The following is a 13,649-nucleotide window of genomic DNA, read 5'->3' on the forward strand; positions in this document are numbered from 1 at the left end:
ATATTCACCTTCAAAAATCTCCTTTCATCAGAATGACTCATCATTCCAAGGTTTCTAAATATTTCACTTCACAATCCCCTAACCAGAGTAGTCACTTTTAATCTTGAGCACTAAAGAACTAGTTATGAGGGTGCTAAGTATCTGGAGCTTGCTGTGCTAAGTGTGATGCCTTTGTACTACACTATAATTCAACCAAGTGGATCATAAAAATCAAAAAGTAACTTTGATAAATAAAACTGGCAAAGCTTGATAAGTAAAAATCGATAGGTTCATAAAGTAAATGTACGGTGCCTTGCTTCAGAGCTTTGCACTTTGCAAGAATATAAACTTCTGTAAAACCAAAATAGTTTGCATTAGTCTAGCTTGCATTGGTAATAGCTTGCCTTGATTGGTGAGGTGATCAAAGCCCTTTGCTCTTCCTCTCGGGGTAGAAGACCTCTTCCTCTTGATAGTCTCCTGGTACTAGCGTCTATAAACGAATACGAGGATACAATCACCAAACAATACTTAAGTACTCTTAATTAGCCTTAATGGCTCACTCAAATGATCTAGCATCACTACTTAACATTTATTCACAATTTATGCTAGGGTTTCTTTATTTAATATTACGAAAATAATTTCCTCATTGAAAATGTGGGTTAGTAATCTCGATACCACCCTCCCCCAACCGGAAACAAATCACTTTACCAGAGGAGAGGTGTCAACAATCCACTCCTAGCCCGGCGCCCATCTAGGTTCCGCTGAGTCCGGCGCCCATTGTCCCCCACAAAATACGGCGCCACCATCGGCGCAGTACAATCTCACGACTAGCGACGCTAGCGAGAAGCAGCTTTGCCCCAACCACCGTCACCGCTTATGTAGAATCGAAGCTTTATGGATCTCCATCCGACGTTCTCCTCTGCCTAGTTGACTTCCATGGCCTCGATCTTGGATTTATGACCTTTCGATCATGGTATCAAATCCCTCCCTATTATGGAAATGGAACCCGAAAAAATCGGCAAATGCCCATTACATCGCTGATACCGATGTAAACTCATTTTGTTTACATTCTCCGATCCAAACACGTCCTGAGAGTCAAAAGAAGGGGCATGGTAAGTGGAATAGGGATCCAGGGCATCGAGCCCGATCAACCCTGCTTTAATCGTAACTTTGGGTGGAATTGCCCTTGGACCTAGAGTTTAATTTTCAATCAAGTGTATAATAGAATGCTTTGTGTCGAGTCGAGGTGCCAATGCACTGATTTGACACCAGTTGGGGCTAAGTCTTAGATCTCCGAGAGGAGGTAGTTGGTTTGGGAGTGGAGAGGCAATGAACGACAATGATAGGAGGTAGAAACATAGTAAGGAAGAAGGGGCGAGGAATGCAAAAAGGGGACAAATGTCAAGCGACCGAACCGTCACAACATAGTCCATATTGAAGTATTGGCCCGCTTCACATCCGTAGCTTTATATAACTTCCATCTGTATTCAACCTTTTCATGTCAACAAGCAATTATTAATTTATTATTAGGATTTGCTAGTTCTTCGTGCTCAGTTAAGTCTCGTACCATTTGATTGCATTGTGGTTTGTGCATATACGTTGCAAGTTGGGTTCAACTGACTTTTTTTAGTTTTAAGTCCTACACCGTTTAATTGCATTGTGATTCCTGTATATGAGTTGCAATTTGGCAGTACAATCCTTGATGTTTTTTTCCACACTTGTTTCACTCCTTGCTCGTTCAGAGATGCTCAATACAACACTCAACACATTACATTAATCCTCATTCTCCTGTCACTCACGGAGAGAGAAGCCATACCCTTAACAGGATTCTTAATATTTAAGAGAGTAAACAACCGGTTAACAACCAAGATCTCGCACACGAATCTGAGAGGGACAGCAGGTTCTGCCACGGGAAAATATAGAAGATTTTATTTCAGAGACATGGACGGGCAGAGAGAGAAAGAGATTAGGTGAGTTGGGAAGGGACAGCCATGAAGAGGGAGAGAGAAAGGAGCGACAGAATAATACATGTCAACAGATCTGCTGTCCTGGTGCAGTTTAGAAGGTCGTTCGTTCCATTCCCTCTCATGGATGAGAGAGAAAGGGTCCACAGCAGCACATGACCAAACCATCCAAAAGGAAAGACGGGGAGAAAAAATAAAAAGGCGAAGAAAGGACAGAGCGAGAGAGAACAAGAACCCACCAGTTCAGACCCTCCCCCTCTCCCTCTCCCTGGCCCATCGATCGAATCCACCTCCCTCCCCTCCCGCAATTCCTCCTGTCCTCGTCCCCGCGGCGAGATCTGCTCCTTTTCGCCGGAGAAATCCTCCGTCTTGGGTGCTTGCGAGGTGAGAGACCGGGAGAGCCGCGCCGTTCGCTTTCCCCGGGGGTCATGGGCGTCCTGAGGATGACGCTGCGGGTCGTCGCTTCCCATCTGCCGCAGTTCAGTGCCAAGAACCGCTGAGGTAATTCTCTTTTAATAAGTTGCTTTTTTTTCGTAGCTCGGCTGCTCTTATCTTTTCTTGCGTTTCTTGGTGTCTTTGTCGTTCTTTCCTGTTTTGGTAATTGAGTTGGTGTTGGATTTGGTCTTGCCTCAGATTTTTCGGTTGGATCAAGTGCGAGCAGTTGAGTAATTAGTACATCCGCAGTTGAATAGTATCCACGTTTGCTGCTGCTCATACTACTTCCCTTGAATGAACTGGTTCTTGGATTTAGTATCAGTTCGGCTGGAGCTTGGACTTGTCTTGTCCCCTCTAGTTTTTTCCCATTCCCCAGGAGTTGACATCCAGCACAGCCAGGGTTTGTTGGGAGAATATCTGCTTAAAATTGGCCAATATATATGATTATATCACTATCCCCAAATTAACAACTGTTGCTAATGCGCAAGCCATGAAGTAAAGCTGCAAGGTCATCGATTGGCTTCAAGTTTTCACCTTTCTCTGCATGTAGGCTCGACCATCACCTACTTACTTTACCAGGGAAAAAAAAAACTAGTAATTCAGAAGCCGTCAACTTGTTTCTCTGTTTGTTGAGAAAGCAATAAACAGTGCGTGTTCGTAATTTTGCATAACCGAGGCTCATTTCTTGCTCTGTTTTATGCTATTCAGGGTTGCCTGAATGGTCTGTCGGACAGATTGCAACAACAATGGGAGCAAAAGTAGAAGCTGAGGGCTACAAACTTGGATATTATTCCGTAGGCAATCTCCAGGTGGGCGCAAATGGTTGGAGGTCGTCGTACGAGGACGAGAGGACATCAAATGGGGAATTCTGCACTGGCTTCATGACAGCGGATGCAGTTGGCTATTCAGATTATGATAAAGAAATGTTCAAGCGCACAATGCTGGCACATGAAGCTGCATTCAGACAGCAGGTACCTTTCAACTACGTTAACATCTTACATTCACCACCTGCTAGAAAAATTATAAGTTGCAGCAAAACAACAGATAATTTTAGTTTTCCCTTGTTATTTTGCATCTCTGACTTGAAAACTCCCTCCCTACCCAGGTGTATGAACTGCATCGGGTTTACAGAATACAGAGAGACCTGGCGCAACAGTATCAAAACAAAGAAGTGCATGCATGCTCAAGACTGGAATATGCATCACAGAGAAACTCACCATCGCAGGTTCCACTGCATGGTGCGATGACAATTGCTGCTTCTGCTGTGAACAATGAAAAAAGTCACTCCTTGAAGTTTCTAAGGGAAGGCAGTGTCCAGTCCTCGCCAAATGGATTTTTCTCAAGTGATGCTGCTTTACACACCAAACAAGGCATATTTGACCTTGAGCTCAGATCTGATACTGTTGAAAATGACAACCCGTCAGATAATAAGCCTATAGATTTCCTTGGTGTATCATCGGATACAAGGCATCAGAGTGATGCTGGCGTCGCATTAGATAGGGTGGAAGGTTTCAGGAGGTTAGGTCATAATTGCCAAACCTCTTTTTTGCCAACTACAAGTAAGCTTGGAGGTCCGAATGAGCCGGTTTTGGGCACGTATACTGGCAGAGCAAATGGGTCAGTATCTGGAGGTCTTTCATACTCCCAGGAGAACCCTTGGCAGCATTCTGTATGGAGATCAACCACAACTAACTACAGTTACAATAAAGAATTTTCCAAAGACAAGTGTGCTAATGAAGGAACAAGCTCTAATTTCTTCGATGCAAGTTCCAGGATAGAACAGGACGAGAGATCATTGGTCAATAAAGGTAATGCTACGCTCTATTTAAAGCATCTCTTTTGCTCTCCTTTTTGTCGTTATGCTAGCTCTTTTTATGTTTGCATTGTGAATATCATTAAAATACATATTTACCATATTTGGAAACCACAAGTCAACCCCACAATATGGGGTTACCGTTTTCACTGAAATTTTGGTGGAAATGGGGCTACCAGCCAACCACACTACATTATGTGACCCCATCGGTTGAATCGAATGTACAATATTTATGAAACTATAATTACTAACTTTTTTTTTGAACTGGTATGATTACAAACCTATTTGAATTAGCCAAATAGTTTGTAGTGTATCCTGGTTAGCTTGTCAGCGCTCCACTGCAGATGGGTTTTCTGCTGGTGCTAGCATTTTGCTTCCCCTTTTGGTAAGCCGTTTGGTGTTGCTTGAATAACATTATGGCTATGTACATCACATGATGCACAGACCGGGAGGATAATATTCCATTTTCTAAAAAAGAATAGCATCTCCTGATTTTATTTGTTACATGTAGAACTACATTTCCTTAATTATGTCTGTTTGATTATCTGGTTCTGTGCATTCTTTGAGTTCTCTTATTTGTATTGCACATAATTGTGAGGTGAATCCATGGATGCCTTCATAAGCTTTGAGAGTTTCTTAGTAGTGTATCTTGTAAGGTGTGGCATACTATTACAATCTAGATTAATTTTTTCTTGCAGATTGATTTGTTAGTACTTATTACAGAACCAATCTGTAGGTCTTTAGTAAAATCTGAATGATAAAATAATGATGTTTTCTTCCCGGATCATACTGCCAGATGCCTATGTCCCGGTTTTTAGCGCAGTCTATGTTTTATTTGGGTGGCGTGTGTGCCATACTGTTTGCTCTTATGGTACATGTGGTTACTTGGTAAAGCATTATTAGAGCAAAAGAAGCATCTTTTGATGTTCTTTATAAATGCTAGCAATCACACATACTTAATCCAATGTGATAATCATTCTATCTCGTTCTAATTCTTCAGGGAAACATGCCAGCAACATAAGTTTTCTCGCGCCTAGGTACAGCAACACAGATCCACGGAAAACTTTCAATGTTACTGACGAGAGACCTGCAAACATTAACCAGTTAATTTACCAATATCCGAATAGTGCAAACGGATGGTTTTCAAGAAGTCCGCTGGAAGCCTCTGCTCTCAATAATTTTTCTAGACTTGACAATGTACATGGTTCAAGTGTTAATACACTTGTTGCTCCAGTCCCTCCTCCGCACATAGGACATTCTTCTGTTCCGTCTCGTGTCGGTTCTTGCATGGTAGACCCAAGGAGCTATAAGAGCAATGCCGATGTACAATCATTTCCAAGTTTTAATGGATCTTCAACGGTAAATCCATATGTATGCCTTGGTGCTGCGAACAAAAGCATTAGAACCTTCACACATAACCTCAAAAAAATCAGTAATTCAGATGGCAGCTATTCTGGTGTTCCACTTGATTCATTGTTTGCCTCACGAGCACGGCATGAGGTTGCAATTTCAAGTGACTTGGAGCAAAATAATAGACTGAGGTTTGAACACCCAGCACGGGACTGCCATGAAGATCCTGATATTGCAAATGGTAAGGGCAGAAATAACTTCAATTTAAATGAAGCACTGTCAGATGGTCAGGAAGATGTTCCTGTAGAGCAAGGCGGGGTTTGTGTTGGCAGTTTACAACGTATTGTAGGTGAGGGATCAGTATCTGGGATCCCTTGGCTCAGTAAGAAAGCTCCGTTTGCTGATTCCACAGGTTTGGAAGAACCAAGGAAGGTGTTTGAACATTCATATGAAACTGCAATGGAGATGAAAATTAATAAAGATGTATCGGGAGCAGCTCAGGCTCTTTGCAATTTGCCAGATTCTGCGTTGACATCTGTAGGTTGCGAAGTTAAGAAGAATAAAACTCAGGAGAGTGCTGCATGTTTACCTTCTTCATGCCAGAAAGATGCTGAAGGTGTCACCAGTAAAACTGGTGCAACCATCCTGAATTTCTTTGATCTGAATGATGATGTACCAAATGAGGATAATTCAGAGTCATCCATAGTGTCACGTGAATGCCATGTGACCTTGCAGAACAACCATGCTAAGCGTGGGTTTGTGATCGATTTAGAAGTGCCAGCTTGTGAAGATGCTGCTGCTACAGCTGCGGCAGAGGACATTCTTGCTTTGTCAATGGATGTGCCAGCCACACCCGATAATATCCTGCAGTGGTTTGCAGAGCTGGCTGTATCAAGGATTGACGGCCATGCCAAGCAAGTGGAGGTCGGCGATTCCAGTGACGGTGATGATTTAGATTCATTTGAGTCGTTGACACTGAAGCTGGAAGAGACCAAGGGTGTTGAGTTCTCCAGCTGGCCACTGACACCGGCAATAACGTATGATGAACAAACCATTTCACCCGTGAATCTCCTGACCAAGCCAAAGAGAAGTCAGCAAAGGAAGCGTCGGCAGAAGCGCGACTTTCAGAAAGATATCTTGCCTAGCATGTCGTCACTTTGTCGTCCTGAAATCATCGAGGACATTGAGCTGCTCGAGGGGTTAGTTCAGATGACTGGTGGATCCTGGGAATCGAGTTTAACTAGGCGGCGACGGACAAGGGGTAAAAAGTCCAAGAAAAGTTTGCCAGATCCTGTAGAAGAAGAGGTCCAGATCAGCCCACCCACAAAACCTGATGGTGTGGGCTTAGAAGCGGAAGACAGGGGTATGATTGGGTGGGGAAGAACAACAAGGCGGTGTCGCAGGCCGAGATGCCCGTCAGGTATTACTGTCTCTGCTGCATCCTGAGAAATGTCGTGGGCAACCATTGGTCGCGCATTGCGCTGGGGTATTCGGTGATATCGATCTGTGACTGGGTGTGATTTTGTCCCAGTCAGGAGTGTACATACTTGGCTTGTCAATCTGGCCTTTATGGAAAATTGTTAACTCTACTGTAGTTCATAAGAGCAGTAGCCTTATTCATCTTGAAGGGGTATAGGTGAGAATTCTTCTCCGTTTAGCATGTTGTGCTCTTGCTTAAAAGTACCAGCATTAAGATTTTTTCAGACAATGGAAGAGTTATATTAATCCCGGTCAACTAGCATTCAGACTGATTCGACTGTTCTTTCGTACCCTGACGATATGCCATAGAGCATAATCATGGTCATGCATGGATAAATGTTGGTTGATCTTCTTTTTTTCCTGTGAGGTTTTCCTATACGTTTTACTACCCCAGACATGATCAGTAGTAGCTCACGAGTAGTGTTCTGTGAATTTGAAGAAAGCAGATTTAGTTATGAGTTGTACTCGTTATAGGTTGGAGATAATGGGGCGGTGGGGCTGGATGTCCTGCGCGACAATGTCGTTGCCTGCATTGACTACACGACATTAATATTTCCATGGTCCGCTGCCTGATGTCCTGGATAATTTTTCTATACCATTCGGTGACCATATTGTTATTTAAATTGAATAAAAGAACTTTTTTCAGCATCATGTGGGCAGGTTTATTTATTTGAGGGCCTATTTGATTGAAAGGATTTTAAAAAGCATAGAAATAGGAAAACGTAGGAATAGTATGTCATGGTGGCATGCGAATTATCCTAGAAAAAATAGGACCTAGTTGCACAAGTCGTTTGATTGCACCACAAAAAACACATAATTTTTTTTATAGAGAATGAGTACACGTCATAGTATGTCATGTATATATAGGAATTTTGTTAACCGGTCTAACCTTTTGCTAGAAATCCTACGAGAGTGTAGTATAGGAAAACAATCCATAGAAATTTCACAAGTTTCAATCCTTTTAATCAAATAAAGCTCTATAGAAAAATAAATCTTATGAATGAGAATTCTACAAGTTTTCTTTCAAAATCCTTTGAATCAAATAGGCCTTAAGTTCAATACTAGAGCTAGCTTGGTCCAATTCCCGAAAATATGTGCCAGGGAAGGCCCAAAAATTTGTATTTCTATGCCTACAAAAACTTCAAACAAGATTTTTTGCATGTAGAGGATACCGCAAATATACATGTTATTTTTTATTCCTAAATTTAAAAATTTACCTTAAACAAAAAATATTAAATTTCGAATAATAAAATTTCCCCTCCCAATCCAAGCAGGAGTGTGGAAAATTCCCTTTACCCAATCCCAGCAGCAATCCCAATCCAGCGCCAACGCTACCCAGTACTAAAAAGCATCAATCCCATGGATCCTAGTGCGCAAAGCAACGCCAACGCAGATCCCACGGTCGTCGGCACATCTGGGTGGGTGGGGCGCACCCAGGGTTCCAAAAGCGCAGGTTGCTTTCACTCGCAGGAAGGGTGCAGCAGTGTACTGTAGATAGGAGTGGATATCATATCATTTCAGACATACTTGCTTGGACAGATACATGACACTGCTGGTGGGCCCGTGGAGGATCAGGACTCGCCTGTCCTGCCTGCAGTAGTGGCCATACTACCATACCGGATCCTTTCTCTGAGATGACCAATGCTTTCTGTTCGGCAGGTATGTACAGTGTGTGCCACTACTGCTGCTATTAATCAGTTTGTGTACATGTCCAGCTTGTACAGGATCAGGGCAGGGAGGTATGGCCTCTTGGACAGTACAGTGATTATATTGGGGTAAACCAAACGTATTTGTAGGTTGGCCAACGGGAAAATAGTTAGGGCGCGTTTGGTTGCGTGAGACGAAATGGCGCACCACTGGCGCAGCGAGATGGGCGCCCCTGCGTGTTGCGAACGGGCCGCCGGCCACTTTTGATCCATCGTTTGGTAGACTGTGATGCACCGGCCCGAACAGAGTTGCAAATAGTTTGGATGCCTGTACACAACGTTCCATCTCTGTTCAACTATAACACATGTGTTTAGTTACCATTTTAGGCACCCTGACAACAGCTTCTTTTCACCACATTCAAATATGGTGACCTTACCATCATACAACGGCACATAAACAGCTCAAACACGATCATAATCACAGCAAACACTTATAAACAACGAACAGAGTAGTTCACAGGTCCTAATCTAACGTCAGAGTGGTAAGACGCTTGCCTAAACTTGGGGCACACTCCCCAGGTCCAAAAGCAGTGTTTAAACGCCTCCTAGAGGCTAGCACAGCAGTGAGATATGCACAAAAGTAGTGTTTATCAGCCTCCTAGTGGCCAACACAAGTAACATGACCAGACTTAAACATAGGTAGCGATGGAGCAGCAACACCTTAATGGCGAGGATTAGCAAAAGGGCCCTCGCGGTGCCTCTTGCAGTCGAAGATGCTGGAGCAGGACGTCTCCTTCCTGAAGACGGCGACCTTGAAGCCGTCGTCGTCAGGGGTGAAGACGAGCGTGTCGTCGACGTGCAGCAAAATCCTGGCGCAGAACTCGCTCCAGGACTTGATGAACCCAACGCGCTGCCCTGTCCACTGCAGCTGCACCTTCCTCGCGCAACGGTCGCCCAAGTACAAGCAGACCTTCACAGGGGGGCCATTGTAAGCTTGTACTTCCTGATGAGGGGCTGCTCCATGAACGGCGGGATGGCGAGGGCACGGAGGTCCTGGCTCTCCACCTGGACGAACAACACCGACAGACGCGGATTGGCATGGTGCCCCAGGTCAGCAGGACGGCCGGCGTGGCGCCTCGGCGCTGTGATCTGCGCGTGGGCTTCCATGAACGCTACATTGGGATCACGCAGCTGCACACGGACGACATAGTTGACAACGTCCAGTATGGGCCCGTCCGAGAAGTATTCCAGGGGGCCAGTTCTGCACACGCACAAGGAAGCCATGTCAAGCTTAGACAAGCACCAGCAATGTCATGGAATGCAGAAGCACAAACAAGCAATGTCACGGAATGCACAAACACCAGCAATGTCATGGAATGCACAAGCAGCAGCAAGCAATGCCATGCACAAGCACCAGCAAGTAATGGCAAGCACAAGCAGCAACAAGTAATGGCAATGCCAAGCTCAAGCACTGCCATGGACTTGACATTGTCAAGTCCATGATGGTGCTTGAGCTTGGCATGGCAAGCATAAGCACATCAAGCAATGGCATACACAAGCAACAGCAAGCAATGGCAAGCACAAGCAGCAGCAAGTAATGGCAATGCCAAGCTCAAGCACTGCCAAGTCCATGATGGTGCTTGAGCTTGGCATGGCAAGCATAAGCACATTGCAGTGAATCCATGTCAAGCTTGATCTACAATGTCATCTAGTCGACGTAAAGAAGCGACAAGGAGATTGAGTCAAGGTACTTACGATTGGGTGGATCGCCAGCGCCCCACTCTGAGGAGGAAGATGAGCAAATCTCGGTGGAGGTGGAGGCGGCGTTGCTGATAAGTACGTCCTCAGGTCCAGCCGCGGTGCAGCTATCGGGAAGCTGGGCGCCGATGGTGCTGACGTCTAGCGCCGAGCACGAGGTCGGGTGAACCCCGACGGCGATGGGATGAGAGGCGCGCTAAAGGGGGCAGGCGGTCGCGGCATGCCCCATGGCATCGCTGGCTGCATCGGGGTGGACGCGAACCCCGGCGGGGGCTCCATCTCCCTGCTGGAGCCCGGTGCACTGCCCGCCATTGTCGCCGCCCACGCCGTCGGAAACCCTAGTGGGGACGGGAGAAAAAACTCCGTCCCCGACGGATTCGCCGGTCGAATCCTGGCGGCTCGAAGTGCCAGGACGGCGGCACTCCGGGTTTCGACACCGACGGGACTCGTGCTTGCGAACGGCGGTGGTCGATTCATCGCCGGCACGCGGCCGGCATCGATCTTCGCGGCCGAGTCGCCGCCTCCGGCCTCGTACTCGCGGACGAGGCGCATTAGCGCCTCGTTGGATCGGGTGGCCGACGGCTGTATGGCAGGATCCGTCGGCGGTGGAGAGGATGGCGGAGGCGGAGGAGGCGAGGAGGCCATGGCGGCGGTTGATGGGACAGGGCGATGGTGTCTGCGCCAGGAGTGAATGGGGAGAGAGAAGAACGAAGCGGTGAGGGGAAGTGGGCAGCGAGGACCAAGAAAATGCGATGTCTCCCGCGCTTCTCCACGCGTGCAACTGTTGCACGCGGGCGTTGATGTCTACGGGAGCTTCTATTCTTGTAGACAGTGTTGGGCCTCCAAGAGCAGAGGTTTGTAGAACAGCAGCAAGTTTCCCTTAAGTGGATCACCCAAGGTTTATCGATCTCAGGGAGGAAGAGGTCAAAGATATCCCTCTCATGCAACCCTGCAACCACAAAGCAAGAAGTCTCTTGTGTCCCCAACACACCTAATAGGTGCACTAGTTCGGCGAAGAGATAGTGAAATACGGGTGGTATGAATAAGTATGAGCAGTAGTAACGCATAGCAGTAGTAATGCAATGATAAAACAGGTAAACAAGCAGCGATAGCGATATTTAGGAACAAGGCCTAGGGATTACACTTTCACTAGTGGACACTCTCAATCATTGATCGCATAATAAATAACTCTTTCTCATATGTGCTACATACACTCTTTTGTTGGATGATGAACACATTGCGTAGGATTACACGAACCCTCAATGCCGGAGTTAACAAGCTCCACAATTCAATGTTCACATTTAAATAACCTTAGAGCATAATAGATCATTGCAAAATAAACCAAGAACTAACATAGTGCACACACTCGTCCACATTACACTATGAAGGAGGAATAGATCACATCAATACTATCATAATGATAATTAACTCCACAATCTACAAGAGATCATGATCATAGCCTACGACAAGAACCACACGGTGCACACACTAGTCACCTTTACACCATGCAGGAGGAATAGTCTACTTTAATAACATCACATGAGTATCACACAACTAGTAGCGATACAAAGCTCATCATATGGATCTCAATCATGTAAAGCAGCTCATGAGATCATTGTATTGAAGTACATGGGAGAGAGATTAACCACATAGCTACCGGTACAGCCCCGAGCCTTGATGGAGAACTACTCCCTCCTCATGGGAGACATCAGCGTTGATGGAGATGGCGGTGGTGTCGATGGAGGAGCCTTCCGGGGGCACTTCCCCGTCCCGGCGGCGTGCCGGAACAGAGACTCCTGTCCCCCAGATCTTGGCTTCGCGATGGCGGCGGCTCTGGAAGGTTTCTCGTACCGTGGCTTTTTCGTATCGTGGTTTTAGGTCGAGGGGCTTTATATAGGCGAAGAGGCGGCGTCAGAAGGTCAACGGGGCGACGACACCATAGGGCCGCGCGGCCAGGGGGTGGGCCGCGCCACCCTATCATCTGGGGGCCCTGTGGCCCCCTCCGCGACTCTCGGGTGTTCTGGATGCTTCCGGGGATTCTAAGATCTTTGGCGTTGATTTCGTCCGATTCGAGAATATTTCCTTACTAGGATTTCGAAACCAAAAACAGCGAAAACGACAAGCGGCACTTCGGCATCTTGTTAATAGGTTAGTTCCGGAAAATGCACGAATATGACATAAAGTGTGCATATAACATGTAGAAATCATCAATAATGTGGCATGGAACACAAGAAATTATCGATACGTCGGAGACGTATCAGCATCCCCAAGCTTAGTTTACGCTCGTCCCGAGCGGGTAAACGATAACAAAGATAATTTACGGAGTGACATGCCATCATAACCTTGATCATATTGTAAACATATGTAATGAATGCAGCGATCAAAACAATGGTAATGACATGAGTAAACAAGCTGAATCATAAAGCAATGACTTTTCATGAATAGCACTTTCAAGACGAGGCATCAATAAGTCTTGCATAAGAGTTAACTCATAAAGCAATAAATCAAAGTAAAGGTATTGAAGCAACACAAAGGAAGATTAAGTTTCGGCGGTTGCTTTCAACTTGTAACATGTATATCTCATGGATAATTGTCAACATAGAGTAATATAACAAGTGCAATATGCAAGTATGTAGGAATCAATGCACGGTTCACACAAGTGTTTGCTTCTTGAGGTGGAGAGAAATAGGTGAACTGACTCAACATAAAAGGTAAAAAGAATGGTCCTTCAAAGAGGAAAGCATCGATTGCTATATTTGTGCTAGAGCTTTGGTTTTGAAAACATAAACAGAGCATAAAAGTAAAATTTTGAGAGGTCTTTGTTGTTGTCAACGAATGGTAGTGGGCACTCTAACTACCTTATCAACCAGACTTTCAAGAGCGGCTCCCATGAAGGACGTTATCTCTACCAGCAAGGTAGATCATCCCTCTTCTCTTTTGTTTACACATGTACTTTAGTTTACTTTTTCTTTATTTATGGATGACACTCCTCCCAACCTTTTGCTTACACAAGCCATGGCTAACCGAATCCTCGGGTGCCTTCCAACAATCACATACCATGAAGGAGTGTCTATTTGCAAAATTAAGTTGCTTACCGATGAATCGAGCAAAACATGTGAAGAGAATTATTAATGCAAGTTAATTAATCGGAGTGAGGAACCCCATTGCCGACTCTTTTTGCAAAATTATTGGATAAGCGGATGTGCCACTAGTCCATTGTGAAAG

General features: G+C 45.4%; 1 protein-coding gene across 1 annotated transcript; it reads left to right on the forward strand.

The window, feature by feature from the left end:
* The first annotated feature begins 2,065 nt into the window (after nucleotides 1–2,065).
* Nucleotides 2,066–7,288, forward strand: LOC124704510. Its single transcript, XM_047236774.1, has 4 exons — nucleotides 2,066–2,444; nucleotides 3,087–3,349; nucleotides 3,484–4,186; nucleotides 5,192–7,288. Exons 2-4 carry the CDS (start codon nucleotides 3,125–3,127, stop codon nucleotides 6,985–6,987), a joined length of 2,724 nt encoding a protein of 907 aa, XP_047092730.1. The 5' UTR covers nucleotides 2,066–2,444; nucleotides 3,087–3,124; the 3' UTR covers nucleotides 6,988–7,288.
* The last annotated feature ends 6,361 nt before the right edge of the window (nucleotides 7,289–13,649 follow it).

This window comes from Lolium rigidum, chromosome 3 (assembly GCF_022539505.1).
Source record: "Lolium rigidum isolate FL_2022 chromosome 3, APGP_CSIRO_Lrig_0.1, whole genome shotgun sequence".
Lineage (NCBI taxonomy): Eukaryota > Viridiplantae > Streptophyta > Magnoliopsida > Poales > Poaceae > Lolium > Lolium rigidum.